At 42.4% G+C, this 14,294-nt stretch overlaps 1 protein-coding gene across 1 annotated transcript in view; it reads right to left on the bottom strand.

Annotated features, from left to right (window-relative positions):
* Positions 1-14,294, bottom strand: part of LOC118366653 (semaphorin-5B) — a 151,674-nt gene that overhangs the window by 68,815 nt on the left and 68,565 nt on the right. Inside the window, exon 9 of the mRNA XM_052492643.1 lies at positions 3,484-3,769. Within this exon, the coding sequence (XP_052348603.1) occupies positions 3,484-3,769 (286 nt within the window). The remainder of the gene's footprint in view (positions 1-3,483; positions 3,770-14,294) is intronic.

Genomic DNA, 14,294 nt, shown 5'->3' on the forward strand with positions numbered 1-14,294 from the left:
AGGTAGAATGTGTAATGAAAAAGGCTCTCTGCCTTACTCTGCCTCACTTGCTCAAATCAGGCTAAAGCTGTGTTCGAATACTCATACTAATCAAATCAAGTCAAATTTGATTTGTCACATGCGCCGAATACAACAGGTGTAGGTAGACCTTACAGTGAAATGCTCACGTACAAGCCCTTAAACAACAATGCAGTTTTAAGAAAAATATTTAAAAAATGAAAATAAATAGAAAGTAATTAAAGAGCAGCAGTAAAATAACAATAGCAAGGCTATATACAGGGGGTACCGGTACAGAGTCAATGTGAGGGGGCACCAGTTAGTCGAGGTAATTGAGGTAATATGTACATGTAGGTAGAGTTATTAAAGTGACTATGCATAGATAATAACAGAGAGTAGAAGCAGTTTAAAATAGGGGGGTGCAAATAGTCTGGGTAGCCATTTGGTTAGATGTTTAGAAGTCTTATGTCTTGGGGTAGAAGATGTTTAGAAGCCTCTTGGAACTGGACTTGGCGCTCCGATACCGCTTGCCGTGCGGTAGCAGAGAGAACAGTCCATGACTAGGGTGGCTGGAGTCTTTGACAATTTTTAGGGCCTTCCTCTGACACCGCCTGGTATAGAGGTCCTGGATGGCAGAAAGCTTGGCCCCAGTGAGGTACTGGGCCGTACGCACTACCCTCTGTAGTGCCTTGCGGTCAGAGGCCGAGCAGTTGCCAAACCAGGCAGTGATGCAACCCATCAGGATGCTCTTGATGGTGCAGCTGTAGGGCCTTTTGAGGATCTGCGGACCCATGACAAATATTTTCAGTCTCCTGAGGGGGAATAGGTTTTGCCCTCTTCACGACTGTCTTGGTGTGCTTGGACCGTGTAAGTTTGTTGGTAATGTGGACGCCAAGGAACTTGAAGCTCTCAACCTGCTCCACTACAGCCCCGTCGATGACATACTAACATACTGCATAATACATACTTAATGAGTAAAAACGTCATACTATTAGTTCATTTTAGTATTCTGTAAAGGAACGTTATCCTTTCAGTTGAGGGTACTATCGCTTCGCCTGTCTACCGGAAGTTGATGCTGTTGCTATTCAACCTCTTGCTAGCATAACAAATTACTAGCTAGACATTTTACGACTTCAGGTGTGTTCTTAAATTCAATCTGAGCGTTCGTAAATTCAGAGTGTTGTCAGATTGCCCATTTGTAAATTCAGAGCGTTGTCAGATTGCCCATTTGTAAATTCAGAGCGTTGTCAGATTGCCCATTTGTAAATTCAGAGCGTTGTCAGATTGCCCATTTGTAAATTCAGAGCGTTGTCAGATTGCCCATTTGTAAATTCAGAGCGTTGTCAGATTGCCCATTTGTAAATTCAGAGCGTTGTCAGATTGCCCATTTGTAAATTCAGAGCGTTGTCAGATTGCCCATTTGTAAATTCAGAGCGTTGTCAGATTGCCCATTTGTAAATTCAGAGCGTTGTCAGATTGCCCATTTGTAAATTCAGAGCGTTGTCAGATTGCCCATTTGTAAATTCAGAGCGTTGTCAGATTGCCCATTTGTAAATTCAGAGCGTTGTCAGATTGCCCATTTGTAAATTCAGAGCGTTGTCAGATTGCCCATTTGTAAATTCAGAGCGTTGTCAGATTGCCCATTTGTAAATTCAGAGTGTTGTCAGATTGGCCATTTGTAAATTCAGAGTGTTGTCAGATTGCCCATTTGTAAATTCAGAGTGTTGTCAGATTGCCCATTTGTAAATTCAGAGCGTTGTCAGATTGCCCATTTGTAAATTCAGAGCGTTGTCAGATTGCCCATTTGTAAATTCAGAGTGTTGTCAGATTGGCCATTTGTAAATTCAGAGTGTTGTCAGATTGCCCATTTGTAAATTCAGAGCGTTTCGCTCTTGGAGCGTTCAGAGCACACTGGACGCTCTGGCAGTAGGGTTGATTCGAGTGTTCTGACCTTACAACTGCAGTCAAGCACCCAAGCTAACTGGCTAACTTGCTAGCTACTTCCAGACACAAATGAGAGGACACCTCACTCTGACTATTTTACTCGCCCTAGCAGAGCTCATGTTATCAAGAGCGTTGGTGACTGTAACTGTGCTGCTGGCAACAATTTTATTACGCCTTTTTTTGCCAACGTTTACTGACACCGACCGACCATATTCAACGGCTGTTGAGCGTCCGTAAATTCATCAGTTATCCTGCGCTCTGGTACACTCAGACGAGAGTGCTCTGAAATCGGAGTAGATAGCCAGAGCGAATTTATGAAAGTACCCAAATGTCCATTGAGAACGCACAATGACTATACTATTTAGCTAAGAATGACAGGGATAATCAAGTCAATAAACTTTGGGTAATTAGTTAGATAGCATTTCGTTAATAATCTGGCGAGTTTGATGTAATAGTAGCCAACTAACATTAACTAGCTAGCTAACATACCGGTACCTACTGCTGTAATGATATGCTATGTGGTTTGTAAGCAGAGGTGTAAAGTACTTAAGTAAAAATACTTGATACAATTTGAATGGTTAGCAGGACAGGAAAATGGTCTAATTCACACACTTATCAAAAGGACATCCCTGGTCATCCATACTGCCTCTGATCTGGTGGACTCACTAAACACATGCTTAGTTTGTAAATTATGTCTTGATTTTAGGAGTGTGCCCCTGGCTTTCCGTAAACTTCAAAAACAAGAAAATGGTGCCTCTTGGTTTGCTTTAAATAAGGAATTTGAAAATATTTTGTTGCTTAAGTATATTTTAGCGATTACATTTACTTTTGATACTTAAGTATATTTAAAACCAAATACTTTAAGACTGTTACTCAAGTAGTATTTTACAGGGTGACTCACTTTTACTTGAGTATGACAATTGGATACTTTTTCCACCACTGTTTGTAAGGATAGCATAGCTAACAAATTGTCAGCCAACATAACGTGTAAGGTAACTTATTTGCTCAACAGTTTCTTAACATTAACATTCTTAACATCATAATTAGTTATTTGTATTTGTATCCTTTCTCGTTGGATTTTGGCTGCATATTTTATGGCATTTTCTTCAAATCTGAAAAAAAATATGAACCCTCAACCCATTTTCTGAAGAATTGCATTATGGGCACTAAAAGCATGGAAATAGTGTCCACTGTTTGTATACTTCGTATTTTGGCGAATGTAGCACGACATCCGGGAAATTTTGGCATACTAACTATACCCATACTATGACCAATACGCATACTATATAATCAATTTATGACATCAATTGTATGGCTAGTGCAGTTAGTATGAGTATTCAAACACAGCTTAAGTGTTCTCAAGAAGTGGATGCTGAATAATGATAATCATTAGGCCTGGAAACTGCAGTAATGGAGTTTGCGTGGGGGTGGGAGGGAGAGGGTGCGTGCGTGGTTACTGCACCTGTACATGAGTGCGTGTGTGTGTGCTTTTCTGAGTGTGTGTGTGTGTCTTGCATAAGAAGACTATTACTCATCACTCACACATTGGTGGTGAATATCCCGTAGATGAGGTCTTGTTCAGGCAGATAGAAGGTGCTCTGCAGCTCATTATAGTAAAAGGGGAACTCTCCGGAGCGCGAGCAGTTCAGCCTGGCCTTCATGAAGGTGGTCCAGGTGTCTTCCAGTAGGAACCGCCCTCCGATGTCGTTCTTACAGACGCGGGCCACCCGGGAGTAGACGGTCTTCCCACAGTCGTGTTCCACAGCGTTCTCACGCAGGAAGAAGAATGTGAAGAGACCCACATCATAGGCTGAGATGAAATGGGGCTCTGAGGAAGAGAAGGAGAGGACAAGGGAAGAGGGGAGGGGACAGAGAAGGAGAGGAAGAAGGGCATAGGGGAAGAGGAGACAATGTCAGAGAGAGCATTAGAGTCCATGCAGCCATAGGGGATGATTCTTAATGTCATGCTAGTTTATACTGACGAATGAATGTGTCCAGTCATGTTGATAATAAAGTCATCCTGGGAGATACATTCATTAGTCACAGTCATCCTATAAAACGTACACTGCATTCATTCCTCCATCTGTAAATTGCCAGAACACATGATCAATCTTGATGTGGTAAAGACATGAGACTAATGCACTCGATAAGTGGAACAAAATCAATATAGACTGTGACTTCATCATCCATTCTAGTTGGTGCTCAGAAACACTACATGGTACGGCCACTCAAACAGTCTCCCTGTTGTGAGTTGTTATTATTACAGACACGGGTTAGCCTCAGTCCCAACACTGAACACATTAACAGCAGACATAGCAGGGTTCAAACTACATTTAAAATATGCTTTATTGAGCATGCCTGGACAAAATGGAACCAATGGTTTAATTCCAAAAGTGCAAACTCTGCCCATCTGGCATTAAATTCAGGCTCAAACAAACACTCAATGACAGCATTTGAAAGGTGTTAAATACTATTTGAACCCAGATGTGATAACCAGTGGCATTCCTTCTCCCCTGTAGAGTTATAATGTAGAGGAGGATTGTTCATGACTAGAGAAGCAGTGAGGCTGTGAGAACAACACAGTATGTGCAGTCAATGCTGCTTTCCCTAAGGTAACATTCATTCTCAGTGATATCAAACACACACACACACTCTCACACAAACGGACAGCTTGGATGCAGAGCAGAGAGCGTAGATATTAACCTGCAAACAGTCATGATGATAAGTGCCCCGGGGGCCAGCACTACCTTTTAAGAGAATGAGATTATAGGAGAACGCAGGCGGTCAGCAGGAATGGAAACAGCATCAGAAGCAATAACAGAACGCATAATTCCATTTCAGAACACTCATAAAAAAACAACTGCGGGTAGTAGCTGGGGGCAGCAAATAGGAATGGGTGAAATGGTGGTAGAGATGGACTAGTTTACCAAATAGCACAATGTTTGGTGATATCTACAGATGCTTCCATGCTGCAAGTCCAAAGACATGCATTGACATGTCAATGATAGTTGATTGTTAGTTAGTGGAGCATCTATAGATGGGACTAACAAAATGAAATGTTAACCAAAAAAAAAAATCTTGTCAGCTGTAGCTTCATCCACTGTCCCATTATTCTTATCCTATAGTTTGCTATCTCCATATGTTTTATCGCACTGTTTGATCATTGTCTCTAGGGTAAGCTTAATGTTAACATGCCAGCATGGGGAGCCATGTTACAACCCACAGCTTTGCTGTAAATAATTACATGTAATGTAATCCATGTAAAATCATGTAATCCATTTCTGATAAGCTATCATGACAAATCTACCATTACCTCCCTAACCTGGCTCTTCATGATATTGTTTAATGGAGGACTGAGTTCTCCAGTTCAGTCAGCTAACCGATGCTTACAGCCATGTAAATGAAGGTGTGTGTGTGCGCGTGTGGTACTGTTTCACCAGACCTCCTGCTGGGTCCTAGATAATTACCAGAGAGAGAGAGAGAAGCCAGAAAAAGGCTTCAGCGTATATTAACACTACTGCTTCCCCACGGCTGTCAGACACACACGCACACACACACACGCACACACACACACACGCACACGCGCACACACGGCCCGGTTGCTGTCAGAGGTGGCATTTGAATGAGCTAATACTCTATACACAGTCGATACAGTATAATATACATGTTAGGCTGCGTAATGTGTGTGGGCGTCAATCCAACAAACAGATTGTTCAATCTCCACACAGTCTGATTGAGGGCTGTAACTCACACACAGCCACGTGACTGACCATGGGGAAGAGGAGGAGGAGAGAGAGCAAGAGGGAGAGAGAGTTTAAAAAAAACTTTAGGTCTGGGAACCCACAACACAATAAACACTCAAACATCAATGGTTAAACATCAATTAAAAACACAACAGCAAATCTTCCTCCACTGTAACTTAACACAACAACTACTGAATACCCCATATGCTCATAACAGCCCAATGTCATTAACCAGTTTATAATAGGCAAACTCAACCCTCTGTCTTGCTGCCAACATCACCTCCAGCATACGCACCACGTCCACAGAAGCCTGTCCCCGAATACTACTCTTTCATCTTCCAGATTGCTAATTTAGCTGCCACTAAGTTAAAACTTCTTATGGCTTGGGGGCAGAATTTTGACGTCTGGATGAAAAGCGTGCCCAAAGTAAACTGCCTGTTACTCAGGCTCAGAAGCAAGGATATGCAAATAGTAGATTTGGATAGAAAACACTATAAAGTGTCCAAAACTGTTAAAATAATGTCTGTGAGTATAACAGAACTGGTATGGCCGGCGAAAACCTGAGGAAAATCCATCCATGAAGTGGCATTTGTTTGATGTGGGTATTATCAATTGAATGCCTATAGAGTATCTAATGGGTTAGGACCCAGATTGCAGTTCATATGGCTTCCACTAGATGTTAACAGTCTTTAGACATTGTTTCATGCTTGTTTTCTGAAAAATGAAGAAGAATGAGACCTTTCTGTCTATGGACTGAGGAAGAATGCAGAGCTGGTTTGCGCGCCTGACCGAGTGCCCGCCTGACCGAGTGCGCGCCCTTCGTTGTTTTTCCTTTCTGTTGAAGACGCTATTGTTCGGTTTAAATATGATTGATTATTTAGACAATTGACAACCTGAGGATTAATTATAAACACTGTTTGACATGTTTCGACAAACTTTACCGGTACTATTAGGATGTATTCGTCTGCATGTTTTGACCACCTTTGAGCCAATGGATTACTGAACAAAATGCGCCAAAATGAATATTTATTGTGTAGCTGGAACTCTTGTGACTGCAACCATATGAAGATCTTCAAAGGTAAATGATTACTTTTATTGCTATTTCTGACTTTTATAATTACTTTACTTTGTTGTAAATGTTTGTATGCTTTTGTAGGCAGGGCGCTGTCCTCAGATAATCGCATGGTATGCTTTCGCCGTAAAGCCTTTTTGAAATCTGACAAAGCGATGGGATTAACAAGAAGTTAATCTTTAAGCCGATGTATAACACTTGTATTTTTTATGAATGTTTATTATGACTATTTCTGTATTTTGAATTTGGCACTCTGCAATTTCACCGGATGTTGTTGAGGTGGGCCGCTAGCGGAACACCTGCGCCAGAAAGGTTAAGTAAGAACACTACACCCCTTTGACTAAACCTGTACTTTGGCCCAAATATAAACAGTTGGGAAGAGAAAACCTCTCCCAGAGCTGAGAACCAAGTAGTGATCAGGTCAAATCATCCCGACCAACCTGGTACACAGATGTGCCAGAGTTTCAGAATGGACACCCCTCCCCAACAGTTGGATCCAGGTGTACCAGATGCATGTTGGTGACTATAGCTCCATGTATTATCCTCCATTGAAGTTCAGCTGTCCTCTTATCAATAGGCAGTTTATATAAAGACCGGCAACAGCCTTTTGGGGAGGCACCTTGACCAACACATCCGACCACCTCGTCGACTTGACCCCTTCCAGGGAAGAAGCAGGGGACACTTTTACACATATTATGTATGTGGCCTTCTTTCCCACCGCATTGAACGCCCCCAGCTCCGGGGTGTCGAAGGAAAACAGAATACCCATGTCCTTCTGGAATGCCCCCACCGCAGCACTTACATTCAGCGCAGGGAACACATAATCCAGACCCTCCGTACGTCGGTCAGAGTTGGAAGTATCAGTCACATACTGCCGATGAAGTACTGGCAAGGAGTCGCAGATCTCAGCTACGACCTTTCACAGTAGGCAAGATGATCGGATCCCCACTCTTTCTCCCAGCTCCTCCAACAATCTGCTCCTGCTCAGCATCAGATGACTCAGCTTGGTACACCCCACACCTAACAGACATGAACGTAGGCTGGCTGAACTCTTAGCACGGGATTGGATGACATTGTTTAAAAAAAAAAGAGTCTCTTCAAAAAGCCACATCCCTAGTGGTGTGCCGACCTTACAGGACGTGTCGAAAACTCTCCAAGCCTGCAGAACAGACTCATAGAATGGAGTCAGGTCAGACAAATCACCCCCTCTAGCTTTAAACTCTACGGGATCAGTGTCCCTATACCAGGACGGTTGAGCTAACGTGCGCTAATGTGATTAGCATGACGATGTAAGTAACAGCAAACTTTCCAGGACATAGACAGGTCTTATATGGGCAGAAAGCTTATATTCTCTAACTGGATTTTCCAATTTACAGTAGCAATTACCGTGACAAAATACCGTGCTATAGTTTGAGGAGAGTGCACAACAACAATTTTTTTTACAGCAACTTGTTTGATACATTCACCTCTGAAGGTAAATAATGTACTCTTGGTCTGATTTGTAATCTTGCTCTGATTTGTCATCCTGAGGGTCCCAGAGATCAGATGTAGCATAGTTTTTTTAATAAAATCCATTTTTATATTCAAATGTAGGAAGTGGGATCTACAGTTTGAACCCCAGCTGTCTCAGGCTCCACACCCACCCTGTCTGGCCATCTAGATGTGTGAAAGTTAGTGTATAAGCTAAAGATCCATCATGTATGACATTCCTGGGAGTGTGTAAACTTAAATGTTGTATTACCGTATCATTTTTGTATGTTCTCTGTAGTTATGTACTTGAAAATGTATCACATTTGGGCAGAGACAAAATATTGTCCAGTATTGCAATGCTACACTGGATCAATCTGAAACTTTGTACACACACTGCTGCCATCTAGTGGCCAAAATCTAAAATGCGCCTAAACTAAAATATAATATCATGGCCTTTCTCTTGCATTTCAAAGATGAAAAAAAATAAACATGTTTTTTTCATTGTATTATCTTTTACCAGATCTAATGTGTTATATTCTCCTACATTAATTTGAGATTGCCACAATTTTCAAAGTGTTTGAAAAAAATGGTATCAAGCATATGCATATCATTGCTTCAGGTCCTGAGCGAGAGTTAGATTTGGGTATGTCATTTTAGGCGAAAATTTGATTTGATTTGTATCAACCCAGCTAGAACCATCACTGTACAACAGTCTCTGGGCTGCTTGAAGCCAGAAAGCCATGACCCTAGAAGAAATGTCCACCAGGCATTACCCACCCTCGTGCAGTGGCAGGTACAGGGCTGCAGCTTTAATCCAATGTTGTCCAGACCAGAAGAAATTGACAAGGGTCCTCTGAAGCTCTTTTATCAGGCCCCCTGGTGTCTGTAAACTCATTAGTCTGTACCACAGGGTAGAGGCGGTTGGTTAGGTTATTGGCTACCAGCACCCTTCCCCTATAAGACAGCTGGGCTAGAACCCATTTCCACCTAGGCAATCAGGCACACACTTTCTCAGTAATTTTTTTTAAAGACATCAGATTCTAGAATAAATCCCAGTCTTCATCCCATCTCTGCCACACTGAAGCCCCCCTGGTAACCATGGAGTGGTTCCAATTTGAAGCTGACCTGCCCACAGGAACTCATTCTATTCCCGATTAACTCTAGCTGAGGCCTCCTCATACACCTTTAGAGCATTTGAGAGAACCATAACATCCTCAACCCCTGAAATAAAAACTGACATGTTATCTGCATACGCAGACAGTGCTATTGTGGGACCCTTCATAACCCCTGGCACAGAGAAACCAGTAAGCCTCACTTTTAAAAAACAAAGCACTGGTTCAATTGCCAGACAAGATAACTGTCCTGAAATTGGGCATCCCTGCCTAATACTCCTATGGACGGGAAAGGGTCAGCTCAAACCACCCCCACCTTCACCATACATGAGGCCCCAGCATACTTTAGTCTTATCCAAGACAAAAAAACATCCCCAAAAGGCTTTCACTGTTTTGAACAAGTACTGTTGTTCCAGATGGTCAAAAGCTTTCTCCTGGTCCAAAGAAAGCAAACCCACATTCACATCAGAGAGTTTAGAAATGTGTAAAACATCTCTCATCTCCAACAGCTCATTGGGAATAAACGGCGGTACATTCAAAATCGTAGCCTTTGTAGATGGAGAAAAAGTGGAGTAACTTAAATAAACATACATTTAAGAAGTACGGCATGCACAACCATCCGATCGACAAGACGCTCTTCTTTAACAAAGAACACCATTGCTTTATTCATCCAACATAAGCAAAATTAGCCTAATAGCCTACCTTCTCTCCTACGGTGACCAGAAACTCCTCCACAGTGACAGTAGCTTCAGTAACACACCTGAAGTCATGCCGAAGTGACAGGTATGGCATCCCCATGTGGGTCGCCATCCCCACCAAAACAATGGCAATTCCAACAAGAACTACAACATACCTAATTCTACCACTAAAACACAAAAATACTCAATCATGCATAGAAAAAGGAAAACCACCAAGAAAGGAAACAGAAAACAGAGGCGATCTAACTACAGACACCACTCACACTCACTCATACAATTCCCAACATGCACCAACAGTCCCAGGATGCAGAGAGAGAGAGAGAAATACAAACCCTCCAACCCAAAAAGGACTATGGTGTTGATGGTATACTAAACGAAAGGATAAAATATACAGACCACAAATTCAAATGAGCTATTCTTAAACATTACCCTCAGCTCTGGCATCTTTCCTAGAATTTGGAACCAAGGCCGGATCACCCCAATCCACAAAAGTTAAGATAAATATGACCCAGATAAATACCGTGGAATAATTTTGGAAAAATCCTCTGCAGTATCATCAACAGCAGACTCTTTCCTCAGTGAAAACAATGTCCTGAGCAAATGTCAAATTGGCTTCTTACTGAAATACCGTATGACAGACAACATATACACCCTGCACACCCTTATTGACAAACAAACAAAACAAAACAAAATATTATCATGCTTTGTTGATTTCAAAAAAAGCTTGTGACTAATTTTTGGATGAGTGTCTGCTATACAAATTGATGGAAAGCGGTGCTGGGGGGAGAGCATAGAACATTATTAAATCAATGTAGACAACAAGTGTGCAGATAAAATGTGCAATTAACACACATATTTCTTTCCTCGGGGCTGTGTGGTGAGACAGGGATGCAGCTTAAGCCCCACCATCTTCAACAAATACAGTGCCTTCGGAAAGTATTCAGACCACTTGACTTTTTCCACATTTTGTTACGTTACAGCCTTATTCTAAAATAGATTAAATAGTTTTTCCCTTCATCAATCTATACACAATACCCCATAATGACAAAGCAAAAACTGTTTTTTAAACACAAGTATTCAGACCCTTTACTCAATACTTTGTTGAAGCACATTTGGCAGTAATTACAGCCTTGAGTCTTCTTCGATATGGCACTACAAGCTTGGCACACCTGTATTTGGGGAGTTTCTCCCATTCTTCTCTGCAGTTCCTCTCAAGCTCTGTCAGGTTGGATGGGGAGTGTTGCAGGGTTCAAGTCCGGGCTTTGGCTGGGCCACTCAGGGACATTAAGAGATTTGTTCCGAAGCCACTCCTGCGTTGTCTTGGCTGTGTGCTTAGGGACATTGTCCTGTTGGAAGGTGAACCTTCGCTCTGGAGCAGTTTTTCATCAAGGATCTATCTGTACTTTTCTCCATTCATCTTTGCCTCAATCTTGACTAGTCTCCCAGTCCCTACCGATGAAAAACATCCCCACAGCATGATGCTGCCACCACCATGCTTCACCGTAGGGATGGTGCCAGGTTTCCTCCAGGCCAAATAGTTAAATATTGGTTTCATCAGACCAGAGAATCTTGTTTCTCATGGTCTGAGAGTCTGTAGGTATGTGCATTTTACTGAGGAGTGGCTTCTGTCTGGCCAGCCTACCATAAAGGCCTGATTATTGGAGTGCTGCAGAGATGGTTGTCCTTCTGGAAGGTTCTCCCATCTCCAAAGTATACTTTGTGTAATGCAAACAAAGCAGAATTAGGACTATACCTGCTAAATTCTACAACCACCTAAAAGGAAGCAATGCCCACACATTCCACCACAAAGCCCTCGCCTACACAGATTCACCTAGAGAAGAGTCTCCTCACCCAGCTAGTTCTGGGGCTCTGTTCACAAACAAAAACAGACACCACAGAGCCACAGGACAGACACATTTAGACCCAACCAAATTATGAAAAAACAAAAGGATAACTATTTGAACCAATGGTAAGAATCAACAAAAATAACAGCGCAATCTAGAATGCTATTCCACAAAATGAGGTGTAAACTGAGCTACACTTCCTAACCTCCTGCCAAATGGATGACCACATTAGAGACACATATTTTCCACAGATCACACAGACCCACAAAGAAGTTGAAAACCAATCAAACATTGATAAACTCCCATATCTGTTAGGAAAAATACCGCAGTGTGCAATCACAGCAGCAATATTTGTGGCCCGTTGCCATGAGAAAAGGGAAAACAGTGGAGCATTGTAAATATAACGTATATTTATCAGTATATTTATTTTCCCTTTCATACTTCAACTACTTGCACATTGTTACAACACTGTACGTTGGCAATACTATAATTATTGCACATTTGGGCAATAATATAATTATTGCCAATGTACAGTGTTGTAACATTTGAAATGTCTATATTTAAAAAAAATATTATGTGAGTGCAATGTTCACTACTGTTTTACCTTGTTTAATTACATTTTGATTATTGTCTGTTCCATTTGCATTGAATTGAATAAAGTGCTTTGAATTGAATTTGAGAGAGAGCGAGAGCGAGAGCGAGAGCGAGAGCGAGAGAGAGAGAGAGAGAGAGAGAGAGAGAGAGAGAGAGAGAGAGAGAGAGAGAGAGAGAGAGAGAGAGAGAGAGAGAGAGAGAGAGAGCGAGAGAGAGAGAGAGAGAGAAACAGAGAGAGAGAGAGAGAGAGAGAGAGAGAGAGAGAGAGAAAGAAGATTATTGCCTGCCTGCCTGTGTTCTTTAGGGACCTCTACATCCTCAATGCTCCCCAGGCTCCCCACTTCATTCTCATTTATAATAAAACAGTTGGTCAGTACCTGGCAGGTCCCAATCCAATAAAGAACAGATTGATTAGATTCAGAACCCCCTCTGTTCTATTCTGTCTGTTTGTTTGTGAATCCCGCTAACTGGGGAGGCTTATGACTAGAAATGAGATTTTAATTCTCACTCAGTCTCCTCTGAGGTTGCTCGATCCAGCTCAAGACTCTGGAGGAAGAAAATGGAGTTTTGCCCCAAGAGGCTGTGTGTATTTTTAGGTGGGCTGAGGGAACGGAAAGAAAAGGTGGTGTGTAACTAAAGTGAGTGGTGTGGTGTCTATCTGCCTGTCTGTCTGCAACTAGCTGTGATTATGCTGATGAGCAGAGCACTCTCTTCGCCTCTCCACTCCTCCCTCCCTTGCTTGCTCCCTCACTCGCTTGCTAGAGAGACTTCGGTAAAGCCCACCTCCCCAACACACACACCTCAGACACACACACTGTCAGAAGAGAGCCCTGTGTAGCATGAAGCATGCAGCACGCTCTAATTTCACCCTCTCCCTGACGCGAGGAATAATTACACTGCTCACTGCCTTCTGAGTCTCTGAGTATATCACCTCTCCTGTGCCTGGCCTGTATACCTGTTTACCACTATCTCCTACCTTTCCTCTCACCCCATTTCTCCTTCTGTCTCCTCCTACTGAGTCTTACTTCTCTTCTCTATCCTCCTACCCCCTTTTCCTCTTTGTCCCCTGTCTCCTCTGCCTGGCCCACTAATGAAGCCTCACCTTTCCTCTCCTCCCTTTCTTCCCCTTCTTACTCCATTCATTGACTCCTGAATGTCTCTCCTCTCTCCTGGTCTACACACTGTGGTGTCTACCTCTACCTACTCACACTTCCTCTCTTCCCTTTTCTTCCCCTTTCCTTCTCCTTCCTCCCCCTTTCTCCTCCTACTCTGTGAAGCCAAGAACTGTGTGGCTGCTGTGTTTGAATTATTGCAGATGAGAAGCACCGTCTCTGGAAGGTTTGTCTTTTTTCTGCATGAGTCAGGATGTATTTTGGAGGTGCATTCAGTAAAAAAGAACTTGGTGTCAGCAACAGGGATATTATAGACACATAGCCATGACTTTTGGGGCTGATGGAGGTGTATCTAATTTAGCTTTTCTATGGTGCCAGCCAACACCAGCTCATACTGTCCACACCCTTCATACCCATGTGATCCCTATTCAACAACACTGTGGTGGATTACTCAAATCGCTTTTTGGGGTGCCAAATTACCATGGTTTTTGTACTAGGATACTAGGAAAGGGTAGGACATAGTTCCACTGAGAAACATGGTTGATAGACTGCATCAAGACAATTAACAATTTGGAAGCGCTGGATCTCTGACAAAAATCTTAGCCCTTATGCAACAATCCACTTTAATTGACACTACACAATGATAAATGAGCTAACACATGGTGGGCAGTGTGTGTGTGTGGTGTGTGTTTGTGTGTATGTGTGTGT

The sequence above is a fragment of the Oncorhynchus keta genome, chromosome 34 (assembly GCF_023373465.1).
Source record: "Oncorhynchus keta strain PuntledgeMale-10-30-2019 chromosome 34, Oket_V2, whole genome shotgun sequence".
Taxonomy (NCBI): Eukaryota; Metazoa; Chordata; class Actinopteri; order Salmoniformes; family Salmonidae; genus Oncorhynchus; species Oncorhynchus keta.